General features: G+C 39.6%; 1 protein-coding gene across 1 annotated transcript in view; it reads left to right on the forward strand.

Annotated features, from left to right (window-relative positions):
* CSMD3 (CUB and Sushi multiple domains 3) overlaps positions 1 to 26,461 on the forward strand; it is a 782,898-nt gene that overhangs the window by 730,241 nt on the left and 26,196 nt on the right. Inside the window, exon 66 of the mRNA XM_058175006.1 lies at positions 2,124 to 2,189. Within this exon, the coding sequence (XP_058030989.1) occupies positions 2,124 to 2,189 (66 nt within the window). The remainder of the gene's footprint in view (positions 1 to 2,123; positions 2,190 to 26,461) is intronic.

Raw genomic sequence — 26,461 nt, forward strand, 5'->3', positions numbered from 1 at the left:
TCATGAAAGTTTTATCATTTTCTTTTCTTGTCACCTTTTAAATATTATTATTATCCTTTCCAACTACCCAGGTTATTGGATGTGTTTAATTCTGGTTTGCAGAATTTCAGTTCATTTATGCCTACAGACACTTGGGAGGAAGTTGTGAAGACAAACTCCACGGGTGCCTTTTTCTTCATACATTAGCACTGAGGAATATGAATCTGCTCCAGATTTTTAACACAACAGAAAAGACACAAAAGGCTGTTATTTCCGAATGGAAAAGTCATGAGAGTGGAAGGGGAAAGTAGTATGTTCCTCTGACTTTTTTTGTTGCTGATGAATAGATTTTACAGAAAAGTGACTTTGCTGGTGATATAAAAGAAATTACCTTTATCTTTCTCACCACCATCTAAAACAGGGGTCTCCAACCTTGTCAACTTTAAGACTTGTGGACTTCAACTTCCAGAACTCTGGGAGTTGAAATCTACAAATCTTAAAGTTGATAAGGTTGGAGACCCCTGATCTAAAACATAGCAAGGATGTATGTTACAGCTGTTTGGTCAGCCTTTAAACTGTGAAGGCTTTTTTAAAAAATATCATATATCCATTTCTTTTCTGAAATCTGTAGAAATCTATATGAATATAGATGAACATTCCACACATGCTCACAAAAATCTGATCTGATTCTCAGAAGCAAACACTAATTTATTATGCATTAATATTAATGTTAAAGTTTCTTATTAGTTTGTTAAAGCATTGGAAGCATGTGTAAAATCTTAAAATGGATATTTGAACTATATTAAACATTTGGACCTACCTACCGTCTTACTTCCTGGCAGTAGTTCTTCTTCTCCTCCCCCTCCTCCCCCTCCTCCCCCTCCTCCTCCTCCTCATGGAGGTATATCTAATTTAAATATTTCTTCCAGACTGGGACTCAATAGAAAGTTCACCATCTAATCTTGAAGGCTCAAATCTCTGTGACTCTTTGGTCCTAATATGCTGTCTTCTTAAGAGCAAAATAAATAAATGAAGAAAAGCTTTAATCAGATTTTCTTCCCCATCTATCCCTGGTCATCACAGATTAAAATAAAGTGTCTCTATTGTTGGAAAAACATTCACATTATTATGCAAAAAAAATATATTTGTGTGAAATAGCATTTATAGATACATGCAGTTTACAATTTGAACAATTCTGTAAATCTGTTTCCAACTAACTGTAATCATAGAAGCAGCCCAGAATTCCAGACAGAGTTCATAGGATTGATTCTTTCTACTACAGGTAGACTTAATGTGCATTCAGTTTAGCTTTACGCATTTTAGCAAATCATCTGAACAACATTTTAGGGTTGTTGTGATTGTATTTGGGAGTCCATTCCTGCAACTAAAGGAATGGACAGAAAAATTCTATTCTGTTCTATTCTAAAAGGCAAATTAGCCCACAGAAGGAATGTGGGTAGGACAAGCAGTTTTGAAGGGAACCTCCATAATGTTTTGAACCATGTAAGAAAGGGGAGGAAATGTTCTTTCAGACTTGCAAAAAAATCTATTAATGTAGCCTTGCCTCATGAGACTGACAGTTGTATAATTAATTTTTATTTATTTAGCACATCTCGACACTGCCCATTTCATTTGAATGATTCTGGTGATTTACAGATAAAAACATATCTGATTAAAAGCAGTTAATGCTTTAGGTTCAAAGCCTCTATGCCAAATGGAATCTGAAACACTGAACAATCTAAATTATACAAACAGATCTCAAAGGGAACAAGAGTAATGCACAGAATAGCTACAAAAGAATTGTGATACTTAGAAAGAGCAGTTTAGATGTGGCACTTTAAAAATCAAATTTTGATTTCATACCCTACTAATGTAATCATGATTCATAATGATCAAAAGAATTGTGTTATCATTTTTGTAGGGTCATTATTATAGTACATTCTATTAATCTGAATTCTTTTCATATGCAGTACAAAGAAACTTCAAATATCTTTGTGGCATTAGTTGCACTGATATTTGTCTTTTGAGTATCTTAGCCAATACTGTGTTTAATAAATATTAAAAGGTTCTGTGTCACAATGGTTTAATGTTATTATGAATGCTCTGAATTTAAGCAATCTATTTGTTCTTACTTTTATCAACAGCTGGCTCTAAAATTTTGGTGAAAGACCCTAGACCTGCTCTGGGAACACCAAGCCCCAAATTAAATGGTGAGTACCTATTATTGTAAGAATTATAAATAGTCCTTGTGTAACAACCACTCATTCAGCAATTCTTCAAAGGTATGATGGTGCTGAGCCCAGGAGCACATAAGAGCAATTCTCAAAGTTTTGGCCATCTCAGCATCCCCACAACCACATGATTATGATCTGGGCACTTGTTAACCAGCTCAGGCTTATACCAGTTATAGCATCACACAGTCATGTATACTTTAGTTGCAACCCTTTCTCGCTGGTTTCCCAAATGTAAAGTCAGTGGGGAAGCTGGAAGGAAAGCTCAAGGTCGTTCCAGTAAGTTGTTCACATTTCACTCAACCTGCAGCAATCCTCGCCATGCCTGTGCTGCATCTCACTGGCAACATGTGCACCTCCTCCACCCAGCAGCAGACATCTACCTGCCTTCCAGACTGCTTACGACCATCAAGGACTTCCTTAACAACCAGCTGGGGAGTGCCAGGATTTCTACCACTAAATGATGCTGTCATGTGATATTGCACTTTAGGACATTTAGCAATGGAAATTCCACACCCCATGACCATTATTAATGGAAGACTGCTTGTATTGCAGCTAACAAGTTTTTAAAAATGCAATCAACAGTTACATAAATGGTCACAAGGTATTGAAAATTCATTTGGTCGCATTGGTGGATGATCTCTGGAGGGCCAGGGACAGGGGTTACTCCTCTGCCCTGGTCCTATTAGACCTCTCAGCGGCTTTTGATACCATCGACCATGGTATCTTGCTGCGCCGGTTGGGGGGATTGGGAGTGGGAGGCACCGTGTATCGGTGGTTCTCCTCCTATCTCTCTGACCGGTCGCAGACGGTGTTGACAGGGGGGCAGAGGTCGGACACGAGGTGACTCACTTGTGGGGTGCCTCAGGGGTCGATCCTCTCGCCCCTTCTGTTCAACATCTATATGAAGCCGCTGGGTGAGATCATCAGTGGCTTTGGGGTGAGATACCAGCTGTACGCTGATGACACCCAGCTGTACTTTTCCACCCCGGGCCACCCCAATGAAGCTGTTGAAGTGCTGTCCCGGTGTTTGGAAGCCGTATGGGTCTGGATGGGGAGAAACAGGCTCAAGCTTAATCCCTCCAAGACGGAGTGGCTGTGGATGCCGGCACCCCGATTCAGTCAGCTGCAGCCGCAGCTGACTGTTGGAGGCGAGTTACTGGCCCCAAAGGATAGGGTGCGCAACTTAGGTGTCCTCCTGGATGAACGGCTGTCGTTTGAAGATCATTTGATGGCTGTCTCCAGGAGGGCCTTCCACCAGGTTCACCTGGTTCGGCAGTTACGCCCCTTCCTTGATCGGGATGCCTTGTGCACAGTCACTCATGCGCTCGTTACCTCTCGCTTGGATTATCCTAATGCTCTCTACATGGGGCTCCCCTTGAGGTGCACTCGGAGGCTTCAGTTAGTCCAGAATGCAGCTGCGCGGGTGATAGAGGGAGCTACGCTTAGCTCCCACGTAACACCGCTCCTGCGCAGACTGCACTGGCTACCTGTGGCCTTTTGAGTGCACTTTAAGGTTTTGGTTACTACCTTTAAAGCGCTCCATGGCTTAGGGCCAGGGTACTTATGGGACCGCCTGCTGTTACCGCATGCCTCCCACTAACCCGTACGCTCTCACTGAGAGGGACTTCTCAGGGTGCCGTCCGCAAAGCAATGTCGGCTGGCGGCCCCCAGGGGAAGGTCCTTCTCTGTGGGGGCTCCCACACTCTGGAACGAGCTTTCCCCGGGTTTACACCAAATACCTGACCTTCGGACCTTCCGCCGCGAACTGAAGACACATCTTTTTATTCACGCGGGGCTGGCTTAAATTTTATCGATTTTAAATTTTCTATTATTAATTTTAATGGGGTTTTAGTTTTATATATTTTAAAGTTTTTTTTAGGCCAATTATAAAATAAGTTTTTTAATTTGTATTTTAAATTGTATATTGTATTGTCTGTTTTTTATTTTTGGCTGTACACCGCCCTGAGTCCTTCGGGAAAAGGGCGGTATAAAAATCGAATAAATAAATAAAATAAATAAATAAATAAACAAATGCCAATGAATTAGGGGTGAAATCTACTCACCTTTCTTACCAGTTCAGAAGTGGTCACGCGTCTGCGCGTGTCACATGCGCACACATATCCTCTGCGCATGTGCAAAACCTTTTGTACCCTGCGCAGAGGGTACAAAACACTTCCTGGTTTTAACCAGGAACACTTCCTGGTTTTAACCAGGAACACTTCCTGGTTTTAACCAGAAAGTAATGACAGATGGGCCAGTGGGCGGAGCCTCACACCACAATTGCTACCGGTTTTCCGAACTACCAGTCATGATCACTACCGGATCGGGCGATCCAGTCTGAACTGGGAGCATTTCACCCCTGCAATGAATCCAATAGTGTTTAATTCCAAATAAATTAGTAAACGCATTTCAGTTGTTGATGCACCTTAGTTATAAAATTGGCTTGAGAAAAGACTAGGAAATATAATTCACTAAAAGAATGATACAGTTTTGAAATAATTGTATAATTTTCCAATATCCAAATGCAGCAGTATATTCCAGCAAAATATCCATTTGGTTTCTGTTTTAACCAAAACAGAATCTGTTTTAATCCAGTGAGTTGAACAGAATTGCTTTGTATGGGTTATAAACTCACATCTCAGATGCCTTAAAAAACCCAATCCTTTCAAAAAAATAGTAAGCTCCACTGAAAAGAGAGACTACTATTTTAGTGTTTTTCTTATTGTAAATCCAGAATTGATTTTTTTTTGGTGGGGGGTATCTTATATAATAATCTCTCACAAGCATTCCCCCACAATAAAATAAAGTGAAAATTGGGTTTTTAGAAGTTTCACATAATGGTTTATGTAAATGTAGCTTTTGCTTTCTTCTTACAGACCATTTAATTCTTTTTTTTTAAGCCTGAATTCAAATAACATTTTACTCTTTTCACCCACTTATATGAACTGATACATGGTCTTCCTATACATGTTTAGAGATCTAAGCATTATGGAACACAGTTTTCTATCAGGTGCACTTTTGTACATTTGTAGGAGATGAGGCATGTTCTTACCGTTATAATGTACATTTTAAGTATTTTTTTTCATGGAAATATATTTTTGAAGCATGGAAAAACTGCACTTATCTGACTTCTGCTAAAATGGAGCAATCAATGAAGAAAATGTCTCCCTCTTGAAAGATGAATATGCTTCTGGCGAACTTTCATATGTGGTAAACAAGATCTATACTTTTGTGTATTTCTGGTATGCATCTGATTATAAATAAAAGTCCATGTTATGATTTTCCTTGTTACCCCATTGAAACAGCTGATTGACTAAACCTCCAACTGTACATATAATCAGATAAATTGTGAGTACTTCATTAATGGGTTAATTTTGTCTCATGTCTTTTGATATTGGAAAGAGTCAGTGTTCAAACCATAGCATTCTGAGAGCTAGGTTAAATTTGCCAATCAATTTTGTTTGTCTTAGGGCTAGCCTAAAAATAACTATTCCTTTCATCTTTAGTGATGAGCAAATTAATCTTTTGTGCTTGCTATTTCATCTAAAACTGTGCAGTTCATAAGCCTCGTCTATCTTGTTTATTCACACATTTGCAATTGTACACTTTCTTGCATATTTCCTGCTTTGATATACAGTACCTTCTAGTCATATTTTCTTGGAAAATATATTTTCAATTTTTTTTCAATGACCATTTGCAACAATTTATATTTTATTTTATATTTATACATATATAAATTCAAACATTTATAAACATATATAAATTCAAAACTGTTCATACTCCTGTCTGAACATTAAGCTAGAAATTATTCTTATCAATCTGTATTTAATTGCAAAATTTAAATTCCTCAATAGATATGAAAAGATACCAATAAAAGAGAATATTTGTAGTTCACGGTTGATCTGAGGATTAACAGCAGAGACCGTAACACAATGCCTGGAATCTATAGCAATTCTCTGCATGCCACCCAAACTATGGATCTGATAATACGTTTGTCATAATAAAAAAGGACCAGCTAGAAAACATACATCAAACCATCAACAATATCTTCAAAGGAGTAAAATGTACTAGGTAGGAAGAAAACAACACACTACTCTTTTTGGATATCCTCATCAGCAACCTTGAACATCAGAAAAAGGAAACAGATCATCTATAAAACATCTTCCAACAAATGGCCATCCACACAATTTTATCAATAATAACCAAGTTCAGAGAGCACCAAGGACCCCACAGAAGTCATACCTAAAAATAAGTCCCTGTGAACACATCATGTATTACTTTGGGATATATATTAATCTACCTAATATGAAAGCCTATATATTTAATATTTTGATAGTACTGAAAAGATAGTACTGAAAAGTTGTATAATAATGGGATTTTTTTCCCCCAGCAACTTTATGGAAAACTAACAAAGCAAAAAACAAAATAGTTCTTGTTTAGCAATCATAGTTGGGACCAGAAACTCAGCTACTAAGTGAAGCAGTTGCTAAGTGGAAAATCCATGAACATCCAACTCAAACAAGCATAGTCGGTTAACAGAATAACAGAGTTGGAAGAGACCTTGGAGGTCTTCTAGTCCGACCTCCTGCTTAGACAGGAAACCCTACACTACTTCAGACAAATGGTTATCCAATCTCTTCTTAAAAACTTCCAGTGTTGGAGCAGTTACATCTTCTGGAGGCAAGTTGTTCCACTGATTAATTGTTCTAACTGTCAGGAAATTTCTCCTTAGTTCTAAGTTGCTTCTCTCCTTGATTAGTTTCCACCCATTGCTTCTTGTCCTGTCCTCAGGTGCTTTGGAGAATAGTTTGACTGAGATATCTCCTGGCATATTGGAACACTGCTATCATGTCACCCCTAGTCCTTCTTTTCATTAAACTAGTCATACCTAATTCCAGCAACTGTTCTTTATATGGTTTAGCCTCTAGTCCTCTAATTATCTTTGTTGCTCTTCTCTACACTCTTTCTAGAATCTCAACATCTTTTTCATTTTTACAAATGTGTTAGCACATTTGGCTTTTGTTTGCCTCCTAATTACTTCCCCATCTTTTTTAATGTTTCTTTTATTTGAATTTATATCCCGCCCTTCTCCGAATGTTCATTCTTAAACAGTGGTTTTTATTAGGGGAGGGTTCCTTTCCGTTGGGCATTAAGTTGGTATCTCTCTTTCTGTAACTTAAACCCCATTATTTCATGTTCTGTTCTCTCCAAGATAGAACAGCTCTTGACCTCCTTCTTTGTGCCATTTTTTGAAGTATTTGAAAAATGCTATCATATCCCCTTTTGGGTATCCTTTTGTATGGATGAGCATGAAAGAAATTTCTGTAATTTTCAAACTCATTTGTTTACGGGAAGAAATATGTGGCTAATTCTTGGCTGCTAAAGCTTAAATCAATTTCATCCTAGGATTTTCCCCTATGCACTCAAGAAACTTCACCCCTTTTATTTATGATCTAGCCAGAGTTGAGTGACTTTTGAACCTATTATCCATATACCTAAATTACACCGTGAAATCATTGGAACCTTTAGGTACATAATATTGGCAAGATTATGATTCTTGCTTTGTTCTAATGAGGATTTACTGTTGTTTTTGGTATTACTTATACATTTCAGTGTACAGTTGGCAATGTCAGTATCATTCAATTTGATGAATTATGTACTTTTAAAGTCTAATGCAATGGTCTACCACTTAGCTAGCAATTTTGGTCCAAGTGTTGATATTTAATAAGATTGGGTACTAAATATAGAAATAAACAGATACGGGAACTCAACAGAAGTAATATTCTTTGCAAATACCTGTCATTGCTAATAGTTACATGAAGTTTTACTCCATGTCAGGTGATTAGTGTAAATATTTTGCTTCTTTAGGTTGCCTAATCTGAATCAATGCCAAGAGTATAAGGTAGGATATGTAGCAAATGGAAATGCAGCACGGAGAAGATGAAATTGTTTTTATATACCACTTTCTCTACACTGATCCTAAGCTTTGGAAGGGATTTTGGGGGGATTTGAATATTGTTCCCATCATTCTACCATTAGGAAAGGAGTTGAGGCACTTAATCAACTGCTATTAATAACTTTATCCTTTTTTTAATTAATGGATTGATTTTCAATTATTTGAAATATAGTTTAGGTTGTTAGTTGTTCTGACAACACCCTGGACAGAAAGATGGGATGTACAGCATAATAATTGTAATAAACACAACAAAACCATCTAGAAATAGAAATAGAATAACAGAGTTGGAAGGGACCTTGGATGTCTTCTAGTCCAACCCCCTGCCTAGGCAGGAAACCCTACACCACTTCGGACAAATGGCTATCCAACATCTTCTTAAAAACTTCCAGTGTTGGAGCATTCACAACTTCTGCAGGCAAGTTGTTCCACTGATGAATTGTTCTGTCAGGAAATTTCTCCTTAGTTCTAAGTTGCTTCTCTCCTTGATAGAACAGCTCTTGACCTCCTTCTTTGTGCCATTTTTTGAAGTATTTGAAAAATGCTATCATATCCCCTTTTGGGTATCCTTTTGTATGGATGAGCATGAAAGAAATTTCTGTAATTTTCAAACTCATTTGTTTACGGGAAGAAATATGTGGCTAATTCTTGGCTGCTAAAGCTTAAATCAATTTCATCCTAGGATTTTCCCCTATGCACTCAAGAAACTTCACCCCTTTTATTTATGATCTAGCCAGAGTTGAGTGACTTTTGAACCTATTATCCATATACCTAAATTACACCGTGAAATCATTGGAACCTTTAGGTACATAATATTGGCAAGATTATGATTCTTGCTTTGTTCTAATGAGGATTTACTGTTGTTTTTGGTATTACTTATACATTTCAGTGTACAGTTGGCAATGTCAGTATCATTCAATTTGATGAATTATGTACTTTTAAAGTCTAATGCAATGGTCTACCACTTAGCTAGCAATTTTGGTCCAAGTGTTGATATTTAATAAGATTGGGTACTAAATATAGAAATAAACAGATACGGGAACTCAACAGAAGTAATATTCTTTGCAAATACCTGTCATTGCTAATAGTTACATGAAGTTTTACTCCATGTCAGGTGATTAGTGTAAATATTTTGCTTCTTTAGGTTGCCTAATCTGAATCAATGCCAAGAGTATAAGGTAGGATATGTAGCAAATGGAAATGCAGCACGGAGAAGATGAAATTGTTTTTATATACCACTTTCTCTACACTGATCCTAAGCTTTGGAAGGGATTTTGGGGGGATTTGAATATTGTTCCCATCATTCTACCATTAGGAAAGGAGTTGAGGCACTTAATCAACTGTTATTAATAACTTTATCCTTTTTTTAATTAATGGATTGATTTTCAATTATTTGAAATATAGTTTAGGTTGTTAGTTGTTCTGACAACACCCTGGACAGAAAGATGGGATGTACAGCATAATAATTGTAATAAACACAACAAAACCATCTAGAAATAGAAATAGAATAACAGAGTTGGAAGGGACCTTGGATGTCTTCTAGTCCAACCCCCTGCCTAGGCAGGAAACCCTACACCACTTCGGACAAATGGCTATCCAACATCTTCTTAAAAACTTCCAGTGTTGGAGCATTCACAACTTCTGCAGGCAAGTTGTTCCACTGATGAATTGTTCTGTCAGGAAATTTCTCCTTAGTTCTAAGTTGCTTCTCTCCTTGATTAGTTTCCACCCATTGCTTCTTATCCTACCTTCAGGTGCTTTGGAGAATAGCTTGACTCCCTCTTCTTTGTGGCAACCCCTGAGGGCAACATCTGTTGAAACAGATGCTTTGAAAAGGGTGTGAATCTAAATAATCACTGTTGTCAGTTCACTTCTGGTTTTTACTCAAATGGCACATCAAATATTTAAAAATGTGTGAAACAAGTCAAATCAGCCATTCAGAATGATAAGTATTCTAATTATTATATTTTCATGAATTACAGATAGGCCTCAGTTTATCAACCAATCATTTAGCAACCATTCGCAGGTGGTTGCACAGGTGTTACGCAACCTCGTAACAAGTGTTTTTATGGCCCATACAGCACTTTCAGACTCAGTCACGTGACCTCATTTTGGATCATTTGACAAGAGCCTTATGTGGATTATTTGCAATCTTCTCTCCTGATTTCCCAGAAAGTCAATGGGAAATTGGTATTTGCAAGCTGGTGGGATGTTATATTTGAAGCCAGTGTTCCATGGGATTTCTTCTTCCCTCGATGCAGACAGAAAATCCTTCCATGTATTGGAGGGATCTCAAACATTGGTGAATGCCAGTATTCTAAACTTTTAAAAACGATGGTGTTTATTAGTGTTTTGATGAATGCTATTGTTTCTGTCCTTCTGGAGGGGAAAACAGTGCTTCCTTTGCCAGTGCTTCCACCTTCGGGGTGGGGGGGTGGGGGGGTGCGAATGCTAATGAACACTAGCCATGCTGAGCCTTCAGGAAGAACAGCCTGCACTAGTGTTTTCATCAGATTTGAGATCCCTTTATTTATTTATTTATTTATTTATTTATTTATTTATTTATTTATTTATTTATTATTCATACTTTTATACCGCCCTATCTCCCTAGGGACTCAGGGTGGTTTACAGCCATATTAAAAACATATATATATACAAAGTAAAACATTAATTTAAAAAACTTATTACATAGGCCGAATATTTAAAATAAAGATATAAATAATAAAACCCCCTTTAAAACCAAATTTAAAATTTAAACATTTAAAAATTTAAAAAATCTAGTCCAGTCCTGCGCAGATAAATAGATGTGTCTTAAGCTTGCGGCGGAAGGTTCGAAGGTCAGGAAGTTGGCAAAGTCCTGGGGGAAGCTCGTTCCAGAGGTGGGGGCCCCCACAGAAAAGGCCCTTCCCCTGGGCGTCGTCAGTCGGCACTGCCTGGCTGACGGCACCCTGAGGAGTCCCTCCCTGTGAGAGCGCATGGGTCGGTGGGAGGCATTCGGTAGCAGCAGACGGTCCCATAAGTAGCCCGGCCCTATGCCATGGAGCGCTTTGAAGATCATTACCAAAACCTTGAAGCGCACCCGGAAGACCACAGGCAGCCAGTGCAGTCTGCGCAGGAGAGGTGTTACGTGGGAGCCACGAGGGGCTCCCTCTATCACCCGCGCAGCCGCATTCTCAACTACCTGGAGTCTCCGGGTGCTCCTCAAGGGGAGCCCCATGTAGAGAGCATTGCAGTAATCCAGACGGGATGTCACGAGAGCATGAGTGACCGTGCATAGGGCATCCCGGTCTAGAAAGGGGCGCAACTGGCGCACCAGGCGAACCTGGTGAAAAGCTCTCCTGGAGACGGCCGTCAAATGATTTTCAAAAGACAGCCGTCCATCCAGGAGGACGCCCAAGTTGCGTACCCTCTCCATTGGGGCCAATGACTTGCCCCCAACAAGGATACCGGGATGCCGGCATCCACAGCCACTCTGTCTTGGAGGGATTGAGCTTGAGTCTGTTTCTCCCCATCCAGACCCGTACAGCTTCCAGACACTGGGACAACACCTCGATAGCTTTGTTGGGGTGGTCCGGTGTGGAAAAGTACAGCTGGGTGTCGTCAGCGTACAGCTGGTACCTCACACCGAAACCACTGATGATCTCACCTAGCGGCTTCATATAGATGTTGAACAAGAGGGGCGAGAGAATCGACCCCTGAGGCACCCCACAAGTGAGGCGTCTCGGGGCCGACCTCTGCACCCCCGTCAACACCGTCTGCGACCGATCGGAGAGATAGGAGGAGAACCACCGATGAATGGTGTCTCCCTTTCCCAATCCCTCCAACCGGTGCAGCAGGATACCATGGTCGATGGTATCAAAAGCTGCTGAGAGGTCTAATAGGACCAAGGCAGAGGAATAACCCCTATCCCTGGCCCTCCAGAGATCATCCACCAACGCGACCAAAGCCGTCTCAGTGCTGTAACCGGGCCGAAAACCGGACTTTATCCAGTGCAGTGAGAGTTTTCCATTCTGAACATGATTCAATTATTAACACAATTGTTCTCTCTGTTGGTATGTGAAGAGGGCTGTACCTGATATTCTGCTTAATGGCCTGCACAGTTACTTAACAAGTACAACAGAGAGAGCAAGGATTGCAGTGGTCACAGGGCGTCTTTCTTAACGACTGCCTTGCTTAATGACCAACATTCCAGGTACAGGTATGGTCATAAGTAGAGGACCACTTTTAATGTGAAAATAAATTTCACTGATATGATAAATTTAGAAAGAAACAATAATGACATACAAAAGGAACTTGCATCATCATCATCATCATCATCATCATCATTATTATTATTATTATTATTATTATTATTATTATTATTATTATTATTGACTTTATTCATTAAACATGAAACTCAGTCAACTGAACATTCAAAAATGCATCACAAATACCATTGATTGGTACTAATGGTTGATATGGGTTGTTGCCAGTGTCCTAGGTATCAACCAAGTACTTTCTTAAAATGTACGATGTTCCAAGTAGCACAGTTTTTTGCAGTTCCGCTGGTGTTATTGCAGGAAGCTGCAATTTGTTGATGTATCTTATAAAATTCTTGGACATGGTACCAAGTGCCCCGATGACAATGGGTATCACTGTTACATGTTCATTCATAATCGTGTAGTTTCAATGGCCAGATTGCGATATTTTGTGATTTTTTCCAGTTCTTTTTCTTCGACTCTGGCATCTTCTGGTACTGCGATGTCAATAAATTGTACGATGATGATGATGATGATGATGATGATTGTTGTTGTTATTACTGTTATTACTATTACTATTATTATTATTTTCATTCATTTATTCATTACACTTCACTTTTTATCTCTGTTAGAATGAGTAATTTTTCATGGATCCAGAAAAGGAAGTGAGAGGATATAGATAAATATATGAGCCAGCAGTGTGCAGCAGCTGTTAAAAAAGCCAACACAGTTCTGGGCTGCATAAACAGAGGGATAGAATCAAGATCACGTGAAGTGTTAGTACCACTTTATAATGCCTTGGTAAGGCCACACTTGGAATATTGCATCCAGTTTTGGTCGCCACGATGTAAAAAAGATGTTGAGACTCTAGAAAGAGTGCAGAGAAGAGCAACAAAGATGATTAGGGGACTGGAGGCTAAAACATATGAAGAACGGTTGCAGGAACTGGGTATGTCTAGTTTAATGAAAAGAAGGACTAGGGGAGACATGATAGCAGTGTTCCAATATCTCAGGGGCTGCCACAGAGAAGTGGGAGTTGGGCTGTTCTCCAAAGCACCTGAGGGTAGAACAAGAAGCAATGGGTGGAAACTGATCAAAGAAAGAAGCAACTTAGAACTAAGGAGAAATTTCCTGACAGTTAGAACAATTAATAAGTGGGACGACTTGCCTGCAGAAGTTGTGAATGCTCCAACACTGGAAATTTTTGGATAACCATCTGACTGAGATGGTGTAGGGTTTCCTGCCTGGGCAGGGGGTTGGACTAGAAGGCCTCCAAGGTCCCTTCCAACTCTGATGTTATGTTATGTTAAATAAATCCACACCAGAATGCAATAACATAGGCTTGCCACATCCTGAAATTCAAAAACGACTGTCATTTGAAAATAGATATAAGCTATTATTTCACCATATTTTCAGTAATCTAAATTAATGGCTGCCAATCTTTTGGACTCTATGAACCAGTTCTATGAAGGCTGGTTTTTCCATTGGCCATGGGAACATGGTTTCATACATTGCCTGGATTCCACATTTGCATGGATAGTTATTGAATTTCTCCAATACTGAGAAATAATCAGGATGACTTTGCTCTTGATTTCATATTTATGGAGCAAAGATATGGCTTGAATAAATCTTGACTCAGAAGTGAATCCCACTGAAACTAGTGAAGCCTTCTTACCAAACCCAATTTACAACCATCTAGGACTGGTAGCATATCCTTGCTATCTCACATCTCTTTCACATCTGAGCAGATTATCTTCTGTCTCAGCTGCAGTGCAAGAGAAAATGCTGACAATACGGGTGTACAAACCATTTCAAATTTGAAACGGGTTGTTGCAACTATTCTGGAAATATTTTGAATCTGAAACAGCTACAACCTGAGCTCATATTACTTCTGAAACGAACAGAACAACTTGTTCCAGAGTCAGACAAGAGTTCCGAACTTGAAATATTTTGAACATAACACATTTTGTATGCTTCTACTGAAAATACAGTTTTGCATTTTTAATATTGGCAAGAATTCTTGTTTCATCCTGGCTCCTTGGCTAATGCTTTCCCAGCATCTCAGCTGGTTATCATGGTATCTCAATATATTGATGTTCTTTTTAAACAGAAGATTTTCTGTGCCACAACTGTTCACAAAAACTGGCTTTAAAATATTGCAATGAAAATAAATTCAAGTAATGACAAAGAAGGGAACAGAAGTCTGGTGATGGGGATTTTTGCACTTCCCCATTGGTTACTTGGAATGAGTACTGGTTGGATTATGGAAGATGCTGAATATGGACAACAACAATGAAAACACTCCTGGAGTACTACAAGTGTTTTGTTGTTGTTATTGTGTAGAAGGAAATGAGGTCTATAGCCTCATGGAAATCCTTTGGCTAGTTCAATAAACATGTATTCATACTTCCATTGTTACAATAATGACCTATTTATGACTATAGATCTTTATAAAATTTCCTTAAATCATTCATAATTATATTATTCTGAATATAAACAAATTTGCTTTGAAATTTCTTAATGAGAAATACCCTGTTTCCCTGAAAATAGGGCCCGAAAATAAGCCGTAGCATGGTTTTTATGTATGTGCCTATTACATGTCCTACCCCCCAAAATAAGGTGTACTTAAGAGCCTGCACAGCCAGCTTCCTGCCCCACCGTGAGCAAGCAGAAGAATTGGGCCTCCTGTACATGGGGAAAAAAATTAAGATACTCCCTGAAAATAAGCCCTAGTGCCTATTTTGGGACCCAAAAGAAAATAAGACCCAGTTTGTTTGTTTGTTTTTGAAAAATTTTATTTGTTTTTAAACATAAAATAAAAAAACCTCATCAAATCAATTCCATTACAATGTGCTGTAAGGGTTTTAACATATCTTCCTGTGCATTCACAAAATGATCATCTCTTCCATACATATATCTTATACACATTTTTCCTAACATATCTTTCCATTTAACCAGTTATAGAATAAATCCCATATTTTATAATATTGCTTATCTTCTTGTTCTCTAATTTCAAATGTTAATTTACTCATCTCTGCACATTCCAACATTTTTCTAATATTTCTCCTTGCAAAGGTAACTTTTCATTTTTCCAATTTTTTGCAAATTTATTTATTTATTTATTTATTTATTTAATCGTATTTATATACCGCCCTATCTCCCGAAGGACTCAGGGCGGTTTACAGGCACTTAAAAAACACATGAACACATAAATACAATATAAAAACAATTAAAAAACTTATTCTAAAGCCCCAAAAATTAAAATATAAAATAAAACCCAATTTAAAACCCATAAATTTAAAATCTAGCTCAGTCCTGCGCAATTAAATAAGTGTGTTTTAAGCCCGCGGCGGAAGGTCCGAAGGTCCGCAAGCTGACGAAGTCCGGGGGGTAGTTCGTTCCAGAGGGTGGGAGCCCTCACAGAGAAGGCCCTTCCCCTGGGCGTCGCCAGACGACATTGCCTCGCTGACGGCACCCTGAGGAGTCCCTCTCTATGAGAGCGCACAGGTCGGTGAGAGGTATTCGGTAGCAGTAGGCGGTCCCATAAATAACCCGGCCCTATGCCATGGAGCGCTTTAAAGGTGGTCACCAAAACCTTGAAGCGCACCCGGAAGGCCACAGGTAGCCAGTGCAGTCTGCGCAGGATAGGTGTCGCGGAGCCATGGGGCTCCATCTATCACCCGCAGCTGCATTCTGACTAACTGTAGCCTCCGGATGCCCTTCAAGGGAGCCCCATGTAGAGAGCATTGCAGTAATCCAGGCGAGACGTCACGAGTGCATGAGTGACCGTGCATAGGGCATCCCGGTCCAGAAAGGGGCGCAACTGGCGTACCAGGCGAACCTGGTAGAACGCTCTCCTGGAGACGGCCGTCAAATGATCTTCTAGAGACAGCCGCTCATCCAGGAGGGCGCCTAAGATGCGGACCCTCTCCATCGGGGCCAATGACACGCCAACGTTGGTCAGCCGCAGATTTAGCTGACTGTACCGGGATCCCCGCATCCACGGCCACTCTGTCTAGGAGGATTGAGCTTGAGCCTGTTTCTCCCCATCCAGACCCGCACGGCCTCCAGACACCGGGACAGCACTTGATAACCGTTGGGGTGGTCCGTGTGAAAAGTACAGCTGGGTGTCATCCGCATACAGCTGGTACTTCACACCGAAACCACTGATGATCTCACCCAGCGGCTTCATGTAGATGTTAAACAGAAGGCGAGAGGATCGACCCTGCGGCACCCACAAGTGAGGCGCCCGGGCCGACCTCTGCCCCCCTGTCAACACCGACTGCGACCGGTCGGAGAGATAGGAGGAGAACCACCGATAAACGGTGCCTCCCACTCCCAATCCCTCCAACCGGCGCAGCAGGATACCATGGTCGATGGTATCGAAAGCCGCTGAGAGGTCTAATAGGACCAGGGCAGAGGAACAACCTCTATCCCTGGCCCTCCAGAGATCATCCACCAACGCGACCAAAGCCGTCTCCGTGCTGTACCCGGGCCGGAAACCGGACTGGAACGGGTCTAGATAGACAGTTTCATCCAGGTGCAAGGGAAACTGATATGCCACCATACTCTCTACAACCTTCGCCGCGAAGCGAAGGTTGGAGACCGGACGATAATTACCTAAAACAGCCGGGTCCAGGGAAGGCTTCTTAAGGAGGGGCCTCACCACCGCCTCTTTCAAGGCGGCCGGGAAGACACCCTCCACCAAAGAAGCGGTCGTAATCGCCTGGAGCCAGCCTCGTGTCACCTCCTGAGTGGCCAGCACCAGCCAGGAGGGGCACGGGTCCAGTAAACACGTGGTGGCATCCAACCTACCCAACAACCTGTCCATGTCCTCGGGAGCCACAGGGTCAAACTCATCCCAAACAATGTCACCAAGACCACCCTCGAGCATCTCACCTGCGTCACCGCAATCTTGGTCCAGACCATCCCGAAGCTGAACGATTTTATCGTATAGATAATCATAAACTCCTCAGCACGTCCCTGCAGCGGGTCATCCCGCCTCCCCTGATGAAGGAGGGAGCGGGTCACCCAAACAGGGCGGCTGGGCGGTTATCTGCCGACGCAATGAGGGAGGAGGCGTAGCAACACCTCGCTTCCCTCAATGCCACTAGGTAAATCCTAGTATAGGACTTCACTAGTGTCCGATCAGCCTCTGAACGGCTAGACCTCCAGGAACTCTCTAGGCGTCTTCTCCGGCATTTCATCCCCCTCAGCTCCTCGGAGAACCAAGGAGCCAGTTGGGACCTGCGCCGGGTCAGAGGCCGCAGAGGCACGACACGATCTAAGGCCCCCGCCGCGGCCCGTTCCCAGACCGCAACAAGTTCCTTAGACGTGCCGTGAGCCAGACCCTCAGGAAATGGCCCAAGCTCCGTCCGGAACCTCTCCGGGTCCATCAGGCGCCTGGGACGGAACCAACGCATCGGCTCCGTCTCCCTGCGGTGTTGGATGGCGGTCAGAAAGTCCAGGCGAAGGAGAGAGTGATCTGACCATGACCAAATACAATCCTAGTTGCTGTAATAATATTCACAATCAAATATTTTATATTTCTAGTATATATCTCTGGTATAATTCCTAACAGAAAGATTTCTGGCTTAAAGTCAATATGCTTTTTTATTTTTTTCCAACGACGTGTGTATTTTAGTCCAATATCTTTTAAGACCCAGTCTTATTTTTGGGGAAACACAGTAATTATATTCTACGTTTTAATGTTAGTAAATAGAAGATTACATTTAAGAAACACTGTGATATGCTTTGAATTTTATGAAAGATGTATTAAAATTGTTGGTGAGGTATTGCCTTATTGTTCTATTTGCTGCCTCAGTAGAAGAGACTGTAACTAGTTACACAGAAGAATAAATAGGCTTGAGCAAGGAAACATGATTTCATTGCAAACTTTAATGTTCAAGTCAACATAAGCACATACTAAAATGCCAAATGAAGTAACCTCATTACGATGGAACATAAAATGAATGATTGCTTGCTTTTCTCAGAATGTCTTTTTAATTGTCCTTATTCCATAATTTTATTGGACCATGATCATGTTTTACTATTTCAGTATTCAAATACATGTAGGATTATTTGCATCTATTCAGATTTAAAAGTCTAAGCCCAGTTTATTGAAAAGAATGAAACCTTTGCCATTGATTTATGCCTGGCATTAGACAGAGCTTAGTTCATCATTCTGCACTTCTGTTTATAATGATTAATATTCATTTATTCCAAAGGGATACTTTGATTTAGCATTAAAATGTGAGAAATGCCTATAAGAGATTAAAAGAAGCCAAGAATAATTTTCTTCACTTATGAAATATTTCTATTTGACATGTCAAAGAATAAACTCAGACTTTAAAACTACCTTGAAGAATTCAGAGTTTTAAGTACTCCAAGGTTGCAACTTCATGAACACTAATAATTCAATCCTACTTGAGTCACCTTGAAAATAGCCTGAGCTTAATAAAACTAAATCTCAGGTTAAGTAGATATATGAATTTAATGAAAATTCCACCACCCCCTGAATGTAAGTTGCAGACTGATTTTTACATTGCCTGGATTCCACATTTGCATGGATAGTTATTGAATTTCTCCAATACTGAGAAATAATCAGGATGACTTTGCTCTTGATTTCATATTTATGGAGCAAAGATATGGCTTGAATAAATCTTGACCCAGAAGTGAATCCCACTGAAACTAGTGAAGCCTTCTTACCAAACCCAATTTACAACCATCTAGGACTGGTAGCATATCCTTGCTATCTCACATCTCTTTCACATCTGAGCAGATTATCTTCTGTCTCAGCTGCAGTGCAAGAGAAAATGCTGACAATACGGGTGTACAAACCATTTCAAATTTGAAACAGGTTGTTGCAACTATTCTTGAAATATTTTGAACATAACACATTTTGTATGCTTCTACTGAAAATACAGTTTTGCATTTTTAATATTGGCAAGAATTCTTGTTTCATCCTGGCTCCTTGGCTAATGCTTTCCCAGCATCTCAGCTGGTTATCATGGTATCTCAATATATTGATGTTCTTTTTAAACAGAAGATTTTCTGTGCCACAACTGTTCACAAAAACTGGCTTTAAAATATTGCAATGAAAATAAATTCAAGTAATGACAAAGAAGGGAACAGAAGTCTGGTGATGGGGATTTTTGCACTTCCCCATTGGTTACTTGGAATGAGTACTGGTTGGATTATGGAAGATGCTGAATATGGACAACAACAATGAAAACACTCCTGGAGTACTACAAGTGTTTTGTTGTTGTTATTGTGTAGAAGGAAATGAGGTCTATAGCCTCATGGAAATCCTTTGGCTAGTTCAATAAACATGTATTAAAATTGTTGGTGAGGTATTGCCTTATTGTTCTATTTGCTGCCTCAGTAGAAGAGACTGTAACTAGTTACACAGAAGGATAAATAGGCTTGAGCAAGGAAACATGATTTCATTACAAACTTTAATGTTCAAGTCAACATAAGCACATACTAAAATGCCAAATGAAGTAACCTCATTACGATGGAACATAATATGAATGATTGCTTGCTTTTCTCAGAATATCTTTTTAATTGTCCTTATTCCATAATTTTATTGGACCATGATCATGTTTTACTATTTCAGTATTCAAATACATGTAGGATTATTTGCATCTATTCAGATTTAAAAGTCTAAGCCCAGTTTATTGAAAAGAATGAAACCTTTGCCATTGATTTATGCCTGGCATTAGACAGAGCTTAGTTCATCATTCTGCACTTCTGTTTATAATGATTAATATTCATTTATTCATTACACTTCACTTTTTATCTCTGTTAGAATGAGTAATTTTTCATGGATCCAGAAAAGGAAGTGAAAGGATATAGATAAATAAATCCACACCAGAATGCAATAACATAGGCTTGCCACATCCTGAAATTCAAAAACGACTGTCATTTGAAAATAGATATAAGCTGTTATTTCACCATATTTTCAGTAATCTAAATTAACGGCTGCCAATCTTTTGGACTGTATGAACCAGTTCTATGAAGGCTGGTTTTTGGGAACATGGTTTCATACATTGCCTGGATTCCACATTTGCATGGATAGTTATTGAATTTCTCCAATACTGAGAAATAATCAGGATGACTTTGCTCTTGATTTCATATTTATGGAGCAAAGATATGGCTTGAATAAATCTTGACCCAGAAGTGAATCCCACTGAAACTAGTGAAGCCTTCTTACCAAACCCAATTTACAACCATCTAGGACTGGTAGCATATCCTTGCTATCTCACATCTCTTTCACATCTGAGCAGATTATCTTCTGTCTCAGCTGCAGTGCAAGAGAAAATGCTGACAATACGGGTGTACAAACCATTTCAAATTTGAAACAGGTTGTTGCAACTATTCTGGAAATATTTTGAACATAACACATTTTGTATGCTTCTACTGAAAATACAGTTTTGCATTTTTAATATTGGCAAGAATTCTTGTTTCATCCTGGCTCCTTGGCTAATGCTTTCCCAGCATCTCAGCTGGTTATCATGGTATCTCAATATATTGATGTTCTTTTTAAACAGAAGATTTTCTGTGCCACAACTGTTCACAAAGACTGGCTTTAAAATATTGCAATGAAAATAAATTCAAAAACGACTGTCATTTGAAAATAGATATAAGCTGTTATTTCACCATATTTTCAGTAATCTAAATTAACGGCTGCCAATCTTTTGGACTGTATGAACCAGTTCTATGAAGGCTGGTTTTTGGGAACATGGTTTCATACATTGCCTGGATTCCACATTTGCATGGATAGTTATTGAATTTCTCCAATACTGAGAAATAATCAGGATGACTTTGCTCTTGATTTCATATTTATGGAGCAAAGATATGGCTTGAATAAATCTTGACCCAGAAGTGAATCCCACTGAAACTAGTGAAGCCTTCTTACCAAACCCAATTTACAACCATCTAGGACTGGTAGCATATCCTTGCTATCTCACATCTCTTTCACATCTGAGCAGATTATCTTCTGTCTCAGCTGCAGTGCAAGAGAAAATGCTGACAATACGGGTGTACAAACCATTTCAAATTTGAAACAGGTTGTTGCAACTATTCTGGAAATATTTTGAATCTGAAACAGCTACAACCTGAGCTCATATTACTTCTGAAACGAACAGAACAACTTGTTCCAGAGTCAGACAAGAGTTCCGAACTTGAAATATTTTGAACATAACACATTTTGTATGCTTCTACTGAAAATACAGTTTTGCATTTTTAATATTGGCAAGAATTCTTGTTTCATCCTGGCTCCTTGGCTAATGCTTTCCCAGCATCTCAGCTGGTTATCATGGTATCTCAATATATTGATGTTCTTTTTAAACAGAAGATTTTCTGTGCCACAACTGTTCACAAAAACTGGCTTTAAAATATTGCAATGAAAATAAATTCAAAAACGACTGTCATTTGAAAATAGATATAAGCTGTTATTTCACCATATTTTCAGTAATCTAAATTAACGGCTGCCAATCTTTTGGACTGTATGAACCAGTTCTATGAAGGCTGGTTTTTGGGAACATGGTTTCATACATTGCCTGGATTCCACATTTGCATGGATAGTTATTGAATTTCTCCAATACTGAGAAATAATCAGGATGACTTTGCTCTTGATTTCATATTTATGGAGCAAAGATATGGCTTGAATAAATCTTGACCCAGAAGTGAATCCCACTGAAACTAGTGAAGCCTTCTTACCAAACCCAATTTACAACCATCTAGGACTGGTAGCATATCCTTGCTATCTCACATCTCTTTCACATCTGAGCAGATTATCTTCTGTCTCAGCTGCAGTGCAAGAGAAAATGCTGACAATACGGGTGTACAAACCATTTCAAATTTGAAACAGGTTGTTGCAACTATTCTGGAAATATTTTGAATCTGAAACAGCTACAACCTGAGCTCATATTACTTCTGAAACGAACAGAACAACTTGTTCCAGAGTCAGACAAGAGTTCCGAACTTGAAATATTTTGAACATAACACATTTTGTATGCTTCTACTGAAAATACAGTTTTGCATTTTTAATATTGGCAAGAATTCTTGTTTCATCCTGGCTCCTTGGCTAATGCTTTCCCAGCATCTCAGCTGGTTATCATGGTATCTCAATATATTGATGTTCTTTTAAACAGAAGAATGGGTACAAAGCATGACCTCATTTAATCAGGGGTGGGCTTCAAAATTTTAGCTAGGATTCTTTGCCCGGTTGCTGGGTGGGCATGGCCATGGTGGACGTGGCCCAGTTGGCCTCCTGCATCATGGTAGGGGAGTGTTTTCCCTCTCCGGCTCTGGAGGCTTTCCTTTAGCCTCTGGGAGGCAAAACAGCCTCCCAGGCTCGGAGGCCCTCTGGGCCCGTTTTTGGCCTTCGAACTTCTGGTATGCCTATTTTCACCCTCTCCGAGCCTCCACGCACACCCTGCATTTACCTGCATCCAAGATGTGGGGACTCCTGGGAGAGGCAGGGCAGGGTGGGCAGCGCCAGCCAGGAATAGGATTTAGGGTTCCCTGAACTGCACAAAATCTTAGCTAGAGGTTCTCCCAAACCCTGCAAACCCCAGCAGCCCACCCTGCATTTAACACTCTAAATTTATAGCAGTCATGACTTCCTTTGTTCATTTGTTTTCATTGCTTCTGTGACATGCCATATATAGGATGTTTCTGTTTATAATGATTAATATTCATTTATTCCAAAGGGATACTTTGATTTAGCATTAAAATGTGAGAAATGCCTATAAGAGATTAAAAGAAGCCAAGAATAATTTTCTTCACTTATGAAATATTTCTATTTGACATGTCAAAGAATAAACTCAGACTTTAAAACTACCTTGAAGAATTCAGAGTTTTAAGTACTCCAAGGTTGCAACTTCATGAACACTAATAATTCAATCCTACTTGAGTCACCTTGGAAAATATATTTTCAATTTTTTTCCAACGACGTGTGTATTTTAATCCAATATCTTTTAAGACCCAGTCTTATTTTTGGGGAAACACAGTAATTATATTCTACATTTTAATAGTAAATAGAAGATTACATTTAAGAAACGCTGTGATATGCTTTGAATTTTATGAAACATGTATTAAAATTGTTGGTGAGGTATTGCCTTATTGTTCTATTTGCTGCCTCAGTAGAAGAGACTGTAACTAGTTACACAGAAGGATAAATAGGCTTGAGCAAGGAAACATGATTTCATTACAAACTTTAATGTTCAAGTCAACATAAGCACATACTAAAATGAAATGAAGTAACCTCATTACGATGGAACATAAAATGAATGATTGCTTGCTTTTCTCAGAATATCTTTTTAATTGTCCTTATTCCATAATTTTATTGGACCATGATCATGTTTTACTATTTCAGTATTCAAATACATGTAGGATTATTTGCATCTATTCAGATTTAAAAGTCTAAGCCCAGTTTATTGAAAAGAATGAAACCTTTGCCATTGATTTATGCCTGGCATTAGACAGAGCTTAGTTCATCATTCTGCACTTCTGTTTATAATGATTAATATTCATTTATTCCAAAGGGATACTTTGATTTAGCATTAAAATGTGAGAAATGCCTATAAGAGATTAAAAGAAGCCAAGAATAATTTTCTTCACTTATGAAATATTTCTATTTGACATGTCAAAGAATAAACTCAGACTTTAAAACTACCTTGAAGAATTCAGAGTTTTAAGTACTCCAAGGTTGCAACTTCATGAACACTAATAATTCAATCCTACTTGAGTCACCTTGGAAAATAGCCTGAGCTTAATAAAACTAAATCTCAGGTTAAGTAGATATATGAATTTAATGAAAAATTCCCACCACCTCCTGAATGTAAGTTGCAGACTGATTTTTACATTGCCTGAAATGTCAAAATACAGACTCATAAATAACCAGACGTGTTAGATCAAACAAGAACACCCAAATGGGGTGCAGATTTGGTAGATGGGACTTCAAACAAAATACTGTACATGCCTTTGTAAATGTTAATGTTCTGCATTGACATATTTTGACTCTCCTGTATGAGATCAGTTGAAGAAAATGAGGATAGGTTGGCATAAGACAGATGATTATGACACAATTAATGGACTGATGTCTATCTTGGATCAGTTTGTGGTTCTGATTTTTTTCTTTTTTCTTTAAAGGTTTCTCTTTCCTACAATTGGAAATATAAAATAGGAAAGTGTTATGCCCCTTCTACAGGACAGACTATAGAAAGATCCTTTTTTTTCATAGATTAGAATTTATAGAATGGCTACTTGTCATCTATATCCATGGAAAGTTGTTTTCTAATTTGAGTCATAGATTCATCAGGCTGGAAGAAACTTTAGAGGCCTTCGTGTCATATCAGAACAACATTTGATTTGAATAGATTGGCAAATTTTTTACAGAAGATTGAATTTGCTGCAAATTTAACTGAGTCACCTGCAGTATGAGTAGGTCTCTCTGAACTCATTGATTAGACAGGTTTTGTATCAAATGGCACAGGTTCAAGCTCATAATACCTTCTCACATTAAGTATCCATAAAAAAAAAAGAATGGGTACAAAGCATGACCTCATTTAATCAGGGGTGGGCTTCAAAAATTTTAGCTAGGGATTCTTTGCCCGGTTGCTGGGTGGGCATGGCCATGGTGGACGTGGCCCAGTTGGCCTCCTGCATCATGGTAGGGGAGTGTTTTTCCCCTCTCCGGGCTCTGGAGGCTTTCCTTTAGCCTCTGGGAGGGCAAAAACAGCCTCCCCAGGCTCCGGAGGCCCTCTGGGCCCGTTTTTGGCCTTCCCGAACTTCTGGTATGCCTATTTTTCACCCTCTCCAAGCCTCCACGCACACCCTGCATTTACCTGCATCCAAGATGTGGGGACTCCTGGGAGAGGCAGGGCAGGGTGGGCAGCGCCAGCCAGGAATAGGATTTAGGGGTTCCCTGAACTGCACAAAATCTTAGCTAGAGGTTCTCCCAAACCCCTGCAAACCCCCAGCAGCCCATCCCTGCATTTAACACTCTAAATTTATAGCAGTCATGACTTCCTTTGTTCATTTGTTTTCATTGCTTCTGTGACATGCCATATATAGGATGTTTCTGTTTATAAAATGGATTATTACACTCTGTTTATAAATTCAAGAATGTTTGTGGGGAAGCAGAGTATAATAATATATTTTTCAAACAGAGAATGGAGCCAACCATAGCTGAACGAGAAGCTGATAAATAAATTGGTTCCTCTGGAGCAGCGGTTCTCAACCTGTGGGTCGGGACCCCGTTGGGGGTTGAATGGCGATTTGCCAGGGGTCGCCTAAGACAATTGGAAATATGGGAAGTATACTTGCGAGTCGAAGAATCACGCTCCAATGGTTGATTCCACAAGCCAGCTGCAGGCTCTTCAAATTGCTAGCCAAATTCAGCTTCAGGCGCGGTGAATTAAAAAAGAGAGAAATCTTTGCTCTGATGTCTCCCTCTCAAGCCAGCTGCAATCACTCCCAATCGCTAGCCTAATCTGGCTTCTGGCACGATAAACTTAATAGGGGAGGAGTCTCTGCTTTAATGCCTCCGTCCTCAAGGCAATCGCAAGCAGTTCAGATCGCTAGCCAATATGGCTTCAGGCGCAATAAATTCAAAACGAAAATAATTTTATGGTTGGAGTTGCCACATCGTGGGGAATTGTATTAAAGGGGTCACCACATCGTGGGGAATTGTATTAAAGGGGTCGCAGCACTATAAAGGTTGAGAACCACTGCTCTGGAGCAAGGAGAGGACCAGAATTGGCCACAAATGTATGCTACAGTGGTTCCTCATAAGAACGCAATAAGAGAGCAGAGTCCTGGCAGCCAAGGGAAAATCAGCTTTGGCCAAACTGCATTTCGGAGCCTTCAAAGAGACACTGGGTTTTCATACTTCCTTTCTTAATCATTTTTGGAAATTGTTAATGGCTTCTTTGGAAATTGAGAAACTTTGGAAAGGAATGTTTTATTACACTGGGTGAATTACTTGACAAATCTTTCATGTAAATCTAAGGATTTTAAAACATGTTTTTGTTTGAATAAAATAAAAT

The sequence above is a fragment of the Ahaetulla prasina genome, chromosome 3 (assembly GCF_028640845.1).
Source record: "Ahaetulla prasina isolate Xishuangbanna chromosome 3, ASM2864084v1, whole genome shotgun sequence".
Classification (NCBI taxonomy): domain Eukaryota; kingdom Metazoa; phylum Chordata; class Lepidosauria; order Squamata; family Colubridae; genus Ahaetulla; species Ahaetulla prasina.